Raw genomic sequence first — 12,514 nt, 5'->3', positions numbered from 1 at the left:
AAAAATATAGTAAGTGTTACTCAACATGATGCATTCAGAATAATCATCATTGTGATAATTATACAAGCTTTCCTATTGACTGTCAAAATTAGTATTGAAATAGAGGAGTAAAGTTTGTCATTGAAGGGTACCTGTGGCTAAAATTTTGAGTTTAACTGCAACTTTGAGTATGTTTGCGTAAGTATGCATTTGTGTATGTGTTTGTGTGTGTGTGTCTGTATGTGTGTGTGTAAAAGGAACTTCAACTCATACAGTATGGTGCTGGTCCCTGGGTGGCAGAGGGGTTTAAGCTGCAGGTCATGTGAGGATCAGCCTCCATTTAATCCTCTGGAGAGAGAGAGAGAGAGAGAGTGAAAGAGAGAGGAAGAGAGAGGGAGAGAGAGAGAGAGAGAGAGAGAGAGAAAGGTAGACTTATTTATTGATGTCTAACTCTGCTTAAGGTGCAGTGCTAATTCGAGAGCCACAGGCGTACAGACGTACAAACCCTAAAACCTGTACGCCTGAATGATATATATTGTCTCAAGATCTTTGGAAGCGGAATCTCAGAATCAGGATTTTATTACCTTTGTCTGGAAATTTGGAACATCCTGGGACTTTTTATGATCTTCAAAGCTTTGTACACACTCTGAGATCCATCTCGGTGCCAGCGTGGAAACCCGGACACATTGGAAATCATCTTTCTGGAATACTGGGTTTATTTCACAATCTTTCTTTGGAGGCATCATTTTGCAATTTCAGTACCTCCAAAAGCCATCTTTGACTTTTGCTGGAATATTTGCCCCAAGACATAAACTTGACTTCTTGTAGAACTGCGCACTGTTCCTGGAAACTTGGGCACCAATAACTCCGAAGTAAGTGTCCCATAATTTCCCCAAACTTTCCCAATGGCTCAGTCAGACTCCAGCCCAAACCTTGACTTGTCAAATGGTGCCATTGTCCACAGCCCGCTAAGTATTTGTTCAGACCTGGATACCGAGAGAGGAAGAGAGGATGAGGAGGGAGATGAGGAAGATGAAGAGGTGGAACTAGCTGAGGAGGTAGGGGAAGACGTTTTGATGATGGCTGGAGCAGAAGAGGATGAAGTAAAAGGAGAAAGTAGAGAGCATAGTGAAAGGGAGGAAGTGACAATTATCCAAGTGGCCTTGTTGCCGAATGGAGTAATAGCAGAGGAAGGGGAGGAAGGAGGAGTTGAGAGACTGGAGGAAAACGGGGAAGCAGGAGTAGAAGTAGGGGATGAAGAACATGAAATAATAGATGAAGAGACAAAAGAGATTGCGAGTGAAAACGGGGAAGCAGGAGTAGAAGTAGGGGATGAAGAGCATGAAATAATAGATGAAGAGACAACAGAGATTGCGGGTGAAAATGGGGAAGCAGGAGTAGAAGTGGGGGATGAAGAGCATGAAATAATAGATGAAGAGACAACAGAGAATGCAGGTGAAAGCAAAGGAGAGGAAGAGTCAAAAGACACAAATACAGTGACTGAAAATCCATGTCAACTTTCAGCATTGATAGATGTTGAGAAAGGTCAAGAGCAGATATCAGACAGCTACGAAGAAAATGAAGAAGACAGGGAATATCAAGAAAATGAAGAAGATGGGGAAGGTGAAGAAAATGAAGAAGAGGCAGTGATAGCAAGTTCAGAAACAGAGCTAAGGCAGGATAACACCAATGACAGAGACAATGGGTTAGAAGAAGACCAGGTAGTTTCCAGTCCTGATGATCCAGAACACGTTCGGGACTCAAGTACTCTTGCAGAAGAGTCAGAAGAGGGTAAGCAGTTGTCTACAGATGACACAGACCAAACAGAAGTTGTTTCTCTACCCTCTGATGGTGAAGTAACAGAAAGTGTTGAGGATCAAACAATAGACATAGCCATTATTACCACAGAGGTGAATGAACTCGTTAACAATCAAGATCATGTATGCCAAACCTCAAATCTTGGCGACAATGGCATACCCTTTGAAACAATTGGCACCATCGAAGTGTTGGCAGATCAGACCAACCAAATACCCAGTGAGAATGCAGATGAAAATAGAGATGCTGATGTAAAGGACAACTCAGAACCCAGCAAACAGGAAGATGACTCCATTAATAATAATAGCATGTGGGAACAGGAGGATTGCATAGAAGCAGAGGTTGAGGAAGAGGGAACCGAAGAGTTGGTAAAAGATTCAGTGTTTGCTTCTGTTGATGATCTAGAGATGGCAGGTGAAGCAAATCAGAAGGTACAGCAACCAGACTTGACCTTTATACCCTCTGAAGAACAGTCACAGACAGAAGGAGGGATTGAGGAAGCAATGGTGGCAGGGATCAACCAGGAGGTGCTAGAGGAAGAGCAAGTGCGACAGGTTTGGGCTAATACTCTAACAGAGATGGATGGGGGAGGACAGAGCACAGAGGAGGAGGTTAAGACAGGTGATAATGTTGTAAGAGAGTCATTGCGTGAGGAAGAGCACAGAGGAGGAGATGGTCCAGAAATGCAAGAAGTGAAGATTGTTCAAGTTGATAACCAGGGTCAGGTAGATCTTTCAGAACCAGTACCGCAGTGTGTGGAGGAAGTACCTTTAGAGACACAGGAAGATGTGGATTTGGACCAGGTGGAGGAGGCCTTTGAACTGGAGGAAGGGGGTGAAATTGAATCTGAGAAGCCAGAAGTTGAGGTCAGATCAGCAGAGAATGAATTCACAACAGACGATGGAGGTGATTTGCAAGAACTTCCTTCACAGCTCATCAAAGAAGCAGCAACAGATTGGGAAGAAAAAATAAGAGAACAACTAAGACAGCAGGCCCTCATACAGGATGAGAAGGGAGGAGGAGCAGATGAAAAAGCCATGGAGGGAGAGTTGGAAATGGCAGAAGAGCCTGTGACTGTTTTAGATGATGAGATTGAAGAGATAGAGGAGAGTCCATGTACAGAACTTGATGAACAAGAGCCTGCCACCATTACAGCCCCTTCTGAAGACACCATAGTTGAAACAAAGGATAAAGGGGATCAAGAACTGCAAGAAGAGAAGGTTGACGTTGTCAAGGAGGACAACGAAAAACAGGAAGATGAAAAAATAGTGGAGGTAGAGAAGGATGAGAAGCCGAAAGATGAAAACAGGGAGGTAGAGTTGGACATAAATGGAAAAGTTAAAGGACTGAAACAAGCAATGGAGAATGGGATCTTGAGTCCTGAGCCGCAGCCGATCAAGAAAGAAGAACTGGCGACAGCAAGAGTGTCATCACTCAGGAGAAAAGATAATGACTGGATTAAAAAAGATCAACCCGAAGAGGAGAGGGAACCAGAAGTAAAAGAGTGGAGGAAAGAACTGAGACCTGTGAGAAAAGACATCTGGGAATCTGAGAGGGGACGAAAAGAATGGGTGAAGAAGGAAACATCGCCAGAAGAGAAAAGCCCGCCAAGGAAGGAGGACTGGATAAAGGAGCTGAAGTCAGTGATCAAAGATGAGTCCCTGCCAAAAAAAAGGGACGTGCAGGTGAAGAAAAAGCGGGTGGTGCTGTTGGAGGATGGCCGGTCGTATTTCCCCCAGCGGGAGGAGATAAGCGAACAGAGAGAGGAGGTGAAACTGATCTCTCATAAGAGGGTGGAGAGCCCATTGCCTCCAATGCACAGGAACAATGCAAAACCCCAAGACCAGGACTACGCGATCTCACTCTATGTCAAGGTAATTAACCCACACATAGGCTACTGTATGTCCACTCTTCATCTACACTGAGAAAAACAAGGGCTCCCCCATGGTTCTTTGGTTGAGGTAACAGACCATTATGGTTTAAATGGTTTTGTATCTATGACTGAAGTCATACCGGGTAACTGAACTAGTGTCCTGGCATAATCTGGCACTGGAGGCCCAAATATAAGTCTGCTCAGATTCTGCCTGAAGGCCAGGTTAATGAGAAATGTTGACTCGGGCCAATTTGGGCTAAGAATCCAAAGTTCCAATTAGCAGCACATGAACAGATCTGGACCAGTACATTTGAGCCAGTTTTGGAGTATCATTCAGTAGAAGGCTGGCACGACTCTGAGCACGAACGCAGGATTTAGGCCACTGTTGAGCCAAGCCATTTTGGCAATGGGGGGTATGGACATAAGCCCAGGTATGCAGTCCTGTGACATGCCTGTTGGAAAAAAAAATAATAGCAACACAACTCTATCCTTTCACGTTAGCCAACAACATCCTTCCAGCTATAGGCACCTTGCTTATGGCTCCATTATTGTTGCGGACCACGGCTAAAAGATATTGAAGCCATAACTGAACATGATGCTAGCAGCTACATTTTTACAGCAGCAGTTTAAACATAGTCACATAAGCTAACGTTAGCTAGCATATACAACTGAAAGAATGAGAAAACATGCCATTAATACACGTTCTGCTGCACATAAAGTGTAAAAAATACTACTGGAATGGGCACAAATATGATTTACTATATTCAGGACTCAGAACATATTTTTTGTGTTTGAGGTCAAAAATGGGAGATTTTTAGCTGTTACAGCATCATGAAAATCAGGTGAAAATGTGGTGATTAATTGTTATGACCGGTGTCAATGCACTCAGTGAAGTCAAGGGACTTCAAGGGAACTTAATTTTCATATGGACAAGAGATTTTGTAATTCCAAAATTACAATGGCTGTGTTAATTAGTTAGTTTTCGCCTTCGATTACAAACCCGCTGGCGTGATGTGGTTATCTTTGGCACGGATGCCTTACTGGCACATAATCTTCTGTGTGTGTGTGTGTGTGTGTGTGTGTGTGTGTGTGTGTGTGTGTGCGTGCGTGTGTGCGAGACACACACAGAGAGAGCAAGTGAGACAGAAACCCCATCTTGATCTTCTTACCATATCCCATTAAGACAGTGATATCCTAATCCAGCAGGCATGGCACGATAGCCCACATTGCACCATGCATGCAAAGGTTGTGGACAAAATAACAGGAACACATTGTACTTTAACATTTTCCACACTCTACACATGTGTGCTTGAACTAAAAAATGATGCATGTGTTACCTTAACCTGCACACACACAGGTTGATTTTGCTCTCTGGCTAAGCAGCACATTCCTAACTGAGGCGACAATAAAGGAGGGCAGCGGAGAGGTTTAACGCCAAGAAAAAATGTGCTAATATCTGAGAGCCGCGTCACACATACACACAACAAGTCTGTTCTCCGTGGGAGCTTGCATTTGAACAATGGCTCCCTTTGTCGGGGACTCTGTTGGCAGCACAGGCTGAGGTAGATGGAAATATTATGGAAAGGCTCAAGCGTCCTTCTGTGTTGCTGGGCTCAATAACACTTGAGGTACAGAAGTCTGACTGGCTTTATTCACCTCTGCTGAGACAATGAGCCATCCCGCCAATTAATGTCAAGAAAGCACAATACAGACTAATTATTCAATATATAGATATATTTCCTTTATGTCTTACAGGAGCAGGCTTCAGGGCACCAATCACTGAACAACAGCGCTATGCTGCTGCTGCTGCTGCCAGTAACATGCAGGGTTAATCTCTACATTCTCACTCTGTAAGCTGATTAGCCTGCTGTTTGCTGCTGAGAGCTCTGGGCACAGCATTTCTGGAAACAACACATACTCATTTCAAACTAAATACTGCATGACATTATGGTCAATAGCTTGGGAACAATCTCAACACGAACCAAGGTTTGACTCAACACAGTTACATACATCAGTGTCAGATAATGCATATATTAAAATCTGTTCAACTGATCTGTTGACCCGAGTTGTCCCAGCTACTTACAGTCCTTCTCAGCCTCGCCCCCAGCCAGGACCCTGTTCCTGCGAACTTGGATGACATAAACAACCTTTATTAGTCTTTTTCATGGACCTAGTTTGTGTGACTTTTCTTTTTGGATTTATTTTATTACACCTATTAATTTGATATTATTATTTTTTAAATTAACATACTCATAATTTGCATTTCCGTTCATTAGTTTGTTAAATCCAGCTGTCAAAGACATTTCTTTTCTTTCTTCCACTTGTTCTGTAATTTCTATTGTGAAGCTTTCCTTGACTGACCAAATTTACAGCATTTCATGAAATACAGCACAAGTTGACAAGAATGCAAAAGCTTTAGTTGTTAAGGACTTTGACCGACGTTGACCCTGTCAAAAGGATAGATTTAAAGGGATAGAGCCCAGGGGCCAAGCCCCCAACAGTAATAAGGATTTAACTTTTCATGCATAGAAGGAAACAAGGATCCAAAGGCACGATATGTAGCATTTCTGCCTTAAAATGTCTAAAAACATCTACTTTTATAATATATATATATATTTATTGTTAAGTTGCATACAGTGGTGGACTTCAGTCTACAGTCATATCGCTTTGTAGTTGCTGTAACTTCCAGGGAAACACCAGGTGATACATCAGACAGCCTATGGTCTTATGTGGAACCTGATATTTCAGTCTGTTAATATTGGTTAATTTTATGTTATACACTGAATATGTTGTGTGCAAAATGGTATTACAAGCAACTTTTTAAATAAACGTAAAGTCAAAGTACCCATAGTATCTATCCACAGTATTTTCTCCAGGGGTTTTGACTTCTGATAAGTTGAACTAAAGGGCAGCCTTATGTTGTCATAGAGAGGAAACAAAAGATACATCTCAGCTGCTGTGGGTGTGAAAAACATCTTTCCATCCCTGCTGCAATACACACCAACACTGGACACATTGTGTGTGTTTGTGATGGAGCAGAGATTCCACTGTCGCCCACTCCTCTTACAAATGAAGGAACTCTAACACTGCTGTGTGCCTCTCAACTTTGCATGAACACTGATCTCATGTCAGATTATAATGTTTATGTAAGTTAAGGCCTGGTCAACGCAGAAAGTGGCCAGCTACCCACCAACTCCTGGTGATGTAGCGGCTAATACGCAGGCTAGTCATCACATCTCTGAGTTTCCTTATTTACTCTGTAATATGGTGTTTACTCCCCCCAGACATTTTGTTGTCAGGATTAACTGTCAGATACCTAGTGTTAACTGTCAGTCAAGAAGCTTGAACCTGGTCGCTAACAGGAAATAAGTTCACGTTATTCAAAAGACACATTTTATCATTGATTTTTTCCCCTAAATCCATTCCTCTAAAGGTCATGGATAGAGTAACACAGCTAAGTAGGCTACAATAGCTCCAATTATCGTATTTGAGATAGCTACGATGGCTTGAGCTTGCTAAGTGCACCTGCCTGTCAAAGTCAAACAAAGTTGCACATTATGTGAAACGTGTTTAAAACGGATTTACGTCACCCCTTGAGTGAATTTACCCTTGAAACTTTGAACTAACCCGTACCTACATGCACCTAAGCCCTAAATCTGTTATGCGTTTCCACCGCAGACAGCACTCTTAAATGTAGATTGGGTTGTTAATGGATGATAACAGATTGTTCCCCCCCCTTTGTGATTAACACACACACATGTCCTCTTGAGACTGCGATTAATACTTGCTCTGACAAAGAGGGATTGTGTGTTGAGGAGACACTGACATACCAGAGAAGGCAGAAAAAATCAAACAAGCAGTCCAAAGAGCAGGCAGATGGACAAACAGTCAGACGGACACACAGACAGATATGGTGCTGGTTCGTGGTTATCGTAACATTATTGGAAGATAACAGGATTGCTTTTATGGATTACCCAAACATGGATTATACCATATTTATTAGCTGAACTCGTCACTCCATCTTTTGAGTGTTTTTTAGACGAGTGTCGAGCTGTTTGGACTGCCGAACTGGGTTGTTCACCATGTCTTTGTATGACATTGCAGTTAAAACATTGGGCTTCCCTACGATTGAGCTGTTTGTGAAGGTAAGCATGACTCTCTCCAAATTCGCCCCTAAGTATATTCACAATGTTTTTGTCAGTGCCTTTTGATTGAGATTAATGCAGTATCCATGCATGGCAGCTCTGGTTGGGCTAAGTGGAGGGCATGTTAACTCACTTTACACAGATTAGGGTCATATTAAAGCTGCATTAATCGTAACATAAGCTAACTGCCTGCTGCCTTTGCCTGATGAATGGAAAATCCAATTTTCGCTCTTCTTTTAGTCCAGTTTTGGTCTCTACCACCTCCTGAGGGAAATATCTGGCTTCTAAGCTGCCAGATGTTACACTTTATCATCTGTTTAGTGCTGAGCAGGAAGTGTTCAGTTGCTTTGTCAGAAATATTTTGGACACAACATGGAGATGGTGTTCACTTTACCTAAGTGTTGAATGTTGTGTTGAATGTTGATAACAGGTAGTCGTATATGTTGGAAGATGATGACCCCTGCCTCTGTCCAAAGATGGTCTCTGGTGTTGGATGTGCATGTACAAGTTTTTGCTGCAATCCATTACAAGTTGGAAGCTGATTCCAATTGATATGCATCCCATTGCATCTGCTTGGGAAAACATGAACAGCAGCTGATTTAATACATTGGCATACTGGTTGCCAAAAGTTGTTTTGGTCTGGTGTTCACAGACAGCTGATGTTGTCTCTTTTGGTGTGTCTCTTGACAACCACGATGGACGAATGAATTCAATCATAGGACTTTGCTTTTAAGCTTATTAGTTTAGGGATCATGTATTTTGGTATTCATGATAAATCCCATTAATATAGAAGTATATGCATTGGTATTGTACATGATTTTGTGAGTTTGTACTTATTCTGCATTTTGTGTTGTGTGTGTAGGCAGGAAGTGACGGGGAGAGCATTGGTAACTGTCCATTCTCTCAGAGACTCTTCATGATCCTGTGGCTGAAAGGAGTCATCTTCAACGTCACCACCGTCGACCTCAAGCGGTAACATGCTGCACACCCATATTCATACTCTGAACACACATTGGGAGTACATTCCCTCAATGCTTGTGAGAATAAAAGCATTTCTCTGAATGCACTGCCCCAAGGTAAAGATGCACAAAAGAGGGACAGCAGAAAGAAAAAGAAAAAGTCACTGCTTGAAATAGCAGCTCTGTAGCACAAAAAGGATGTCGTAATGCTCATATTTCTGCTTCAGTGTCTGTTGCATCAGTAGAGAAGTACTTACATCTTTGCCCTCATTTCAGTCGTTTTGGTTTGTGTTGTCAGGAAGCCGGCTGACCTGCAGGACCTGGCTCCGGGAACCAACCCTCCGTTTGTGACCTTTAACGGCGAGGTCAAGGTCGATGTCAACAAGATAGAAGAGTTCCTGGAGGAGAAACTGACCCCACCACGGTACACAAACACACACAAACCCACATGAATGTACAGAATTTGGCCAGAGGAGGCTTAAGCTGGAATTTGGTACATAATCAAACGTTACACGGATGTAACATTCGTTTACTCCAGTAAGGTTTAGGGAAAGATAATGGTTCGGGTTAAATTTGTCCCTCCTGATGCAGACTTTCCTCGAGGGGTACCTGTGGCGTCATAGTTTAAAACGTTGGGCCACTGACCAAGATGTTGTATCCAGCATGTTGGGAGGGAGAACAGGAAAGAGGAAGGACCGTTCTAGGGATGTTTCGTAGAAACAGCTCATTTGACCTCAACTGTTTAATTAATGATACAATGTGAAATTTCAGAACAGTACTCTCGCATGGGTATTCAGTTGACTTCTCTCATGTGTCTTTAATATCAGATACCCAAGACTGGCTCCCAAACATGCTGAAGCCAACACAGCGGGCATTGATGTGTTCGCCAAGTTCTCAGCTTACATCAAAAACCCGCGGAAAGACACCAACGACGGTAAGAGGGAGAGTGTGAGAGCATGCTAATATTTGTAAATTAGTACTTAACACAAGGTGTAGTTGAAGTTAATAGGAGCATCAATACTATAACAGATATCTGGTCTTATATGTATTTTTCTCCGTACCTCGACCTGCAGCCTTAGAGAAAGCCTTGCTGAAGTCTCTCCGGCGTCTTGATGACTTCCTTAGGACTCCCCTCCCTGAGGAGATTGATGCTGACGCCTCAGGAGACCTGCCCGAGTCCTCAAGGAGCTTCCTAGATGGGTCTGAGCTCACCCTGGCCGACTGTAACCTGCTGCCTAAACTACACATCCTTAAGGTACTGTAGAGAAATGAAGGGCTAATTGACGTGCATTTTGAGAATATTTGGACTGCGAGACCCCAACCATAACTCACTCCTGCTCATATTTTACTGTTTGCAGGTCGTAGCCAAGAAATACCGTGGCTTTGAGATTCCAGCGGAGATGACAGGGCTGTGCAGGTATTTAAATTCGGCTTATCAGCGGGAGGAGTTCACCAACACCTGCCCCGCTGAGAGGGAGATCCAATTTGCCTATCTGGATGTTGCAAAACGAATCAAATAAGAGGAGGAGTGGGAAATGAAGAAATGAGATGAAAAAGAGCGGATAAAAAATACTTTAGGAAACCATGGAGAGATTCATCATGCGTACCTGTACGTGGTACAACAAGTAGACAGGTCAGGAACAGGGAACGTGGGTGATGATATATGGGTGAAGGCTAAACTCCAGGATATAGACTAGACCGAACCAAACTGATACTAAAACATCTGTTAACTTCTAAAGTTTAAAGTTTGTCTACAGTATATGTGTGGCCATGTGTGTGTGTGTGTGCGTGTGTGTGTGTGTGTGCGCGCTCACAGGTTGGGTTGCAAAGTCGTATCTTTATGCTAATCATTTTACAAGTAATGCTAACCAGCAATTAGAGGTCTTGCAGAATTAATTCCTGATTTCTTGTTTTTCAGACGATGGCAGGGCCAAGTTCACTGCAAAGACTAAATAAATAGCACAATGAACAAACATTGCGGTTCAGTATTACTGTATTAGAAACCATTTAGTCTTTTTTTTGGTTTATGATTAGCTCATTAAACTCTGAGAAAAAATATACATGTACACAGGAAGCTGCTATTCGATCTAATTTTTAATCATGTTAACATTTAAAGGACATTACACACACTGTATTATCGATTATGGACAGTATTACTGTGCTAGCGGTGTACACACCAACACTCCCATGGTTCTCCGAGCTCCCAGACTGACTACTAGATGCACGACTAATTGAGCTCACTAGCTAACTGCAGCTACAGGTAGCTGCAGTTAGCGGTTATTCTGGTGATATGCTGCCCCCTGTCTCAGTATGAATTTGACAGGTGGGTAATTCTGAAATATTGAACCTTTAAGTTGTAATAAATAAGATTTATCCTTTAAGTCCATTCACAATTTTGAAGAAGCTTAACTGTGAACTGTGTTCAACGGACCAGTTCACCCCTCCCACTTTAAATGTAGACCGTCTGATTCAGTTTTCTTCATTAAATGTCACTGTCTTGATGTGAATGATGAATCAGTAGTGAAGCTTTTCTATTTGTACGTTTTATAAACAGTTAATTGTACTGTATGTATTCTCTACACTGATGCAATGACGCTATTTACTCATATTGTGATTTTCTTTGACATATTCTTTTGTATCTAATACTACTGACTGGCTGAGTGTGGGCAGGTCTGGTTGGTTGGTTAAGCCGGTGATGATGACTTTTCGATTGATACGTTCAATCAATACGTGGTGTTCAAAACACTCAAAGGGCACTTTTATTGATAATCTAATACAGTCACCTATCTGTTAAAATAGTGCCTCCTGCCCTGGAAATGTACTTTTTTTAAAAACACATAATAAATAAATACATTTTTGGTTTTATCTTTCATTGTTTTACTTTGGTTAATTTGGCATTTTATTACAAAACAAATTATCAGTTTTTTTCCAGCTTTATTTAATTAAAATCACTTGTTTGATTCGACGGACAGAAGTGGTTTACTGTGTTTTTGCACCGCACCACCACTTTGATAGACGTCTTCCAGCCATTCAGTGTTTGGCAGAGATGTGTGTGTGTGTCTGTGTGTGTTATCTGCACCAAACCAACCGTGACACCAGCCTGTTGTATTCTGGCCTTATATCCTCACTGGGGAGAATCTTTATTAAACTGATTTTATCACTATGTGGATGGTCTTCACTGTATTTGTTGTCTCTGCGTGTCTGTCATTATAATCTCAAGGCAATTCTAGTGTCAGTGTGTAAATGCTGAGTTCAATGGTCTTTTTAGCTTGAGACAAAATAAATGGTGTACAATGTGAATTGCATTGAAAAGCCATATGCTGCTTAAGAGTAATTCACACAAAAACAATGTGAAATAGAGGTGTTGGTACAATTACAAACATATACTTAACACATAATCCTCATGCTGAACTGACTACTGAATTATCACTGTCACTGCTTTTTACATTGGAGCTCCCCTCAGTGGTGACTGAAAGCACTGCTACCTCCTGGTTAAAAGGCTGTGAACACAACTTGCAATTGAGTGTGTGGGAGTAATAGACATTTACAGCATTAAATCATTACCAATTAGCTAATTCGCATTGATGAATATATTATAAATGACATCATTTCTTAAAAAGCTTCTTGAAAATATCCAGCACTGTCACGCTTATAAATGCTGAAACGCAGTCTTGAGCCTTCTTGCCGGTAACTCCTCCTCCTGATATGACAGTCAGATCAAATACATGTAACCGGTTATGCAA

General features: G+C 42.0%; 1 protein-coding gene across 2 annotated transcripts; it reads left to right on the top strand.

The window, feature by feature from the left end:
• Nucleotides 1-455: 455 nt before the first annotated feature.
• LOC311253310 (chloride intracellular channel protein 4) lies at nucleotides 456-11,928 on the top strand. 2 transcript variants are annotated; one of them, XM_084347189.1, is made up of 6 exons: nucleotides 456-3,668; nucleotides 8,675-8,784; nucleotides 9,070-9,195; nucleotides 9,599-9,705; nucleotides 9,845-10,026; nucleotides 10,130-11,928. In XM_084347189.1, exons 1-6 carry the CDS (start codon nucleotides 885-887, stop codon nucleotides 10,289-10,291), a joined length of 3,471 nt encoding a protein of 1,156 aa, XP_084203315.1. In that variant the 5' UTR covers nucleotides 456-884; the 3' UTR covers nucleotides 10,292-11,928. The 2 variants fall into 2 exon arrangements, with proteins under 2 accessions (XP_084203315.1, XP_084203316.1); XM_084347190.1 differs by lacking the exon at nucleotides 456-3,668 and adding an exon at nucleotides 7,545-7,812.
• The last annotated feature ends 586 nt before the right edge of the window (nucleotides 11,929-12,514 follow it).

This window comes from Pagrus pagrus, assembly GCF_965226575.1.
Source record: "Pagrus pagrus genome assembly, chromosome: 24".
Taxonomy (NCBI): Eukaryota; Metazoa; Chordata; class Actinopteri; order Spariformes; family Sparidae; genus Pagrus; species Pagrus pagrus.
This window is presented reverse-complemented; position numbering and strand designations above follow the sequence as displayed.

Excerpts from the sequence above, each read along its gene's own strand:
- LOC311253310 (XM_084347189.1), top strand. The coding sequence starts at position 885 with ATGGCTCAGTCAGACTCCAGCCCAAACCTTGACTTGTCAAATGGTGCC. Across the intron at positions 9,706-9,844 it reads GCGGAAAGACACCAACGACG|CCTTAGAGAAAGCCTTGCTG; the intron begins GTAAGAGGGAGA and ends CTCGACCTGCAG. Across the intron at positions 10,027-10,129 it reads CTAAACTACACATCCTTAAG|GTCGTAGCCAAGAAATACCG; the intron begins GTACTGTAGAGA and ends TACTGTTTGCAG.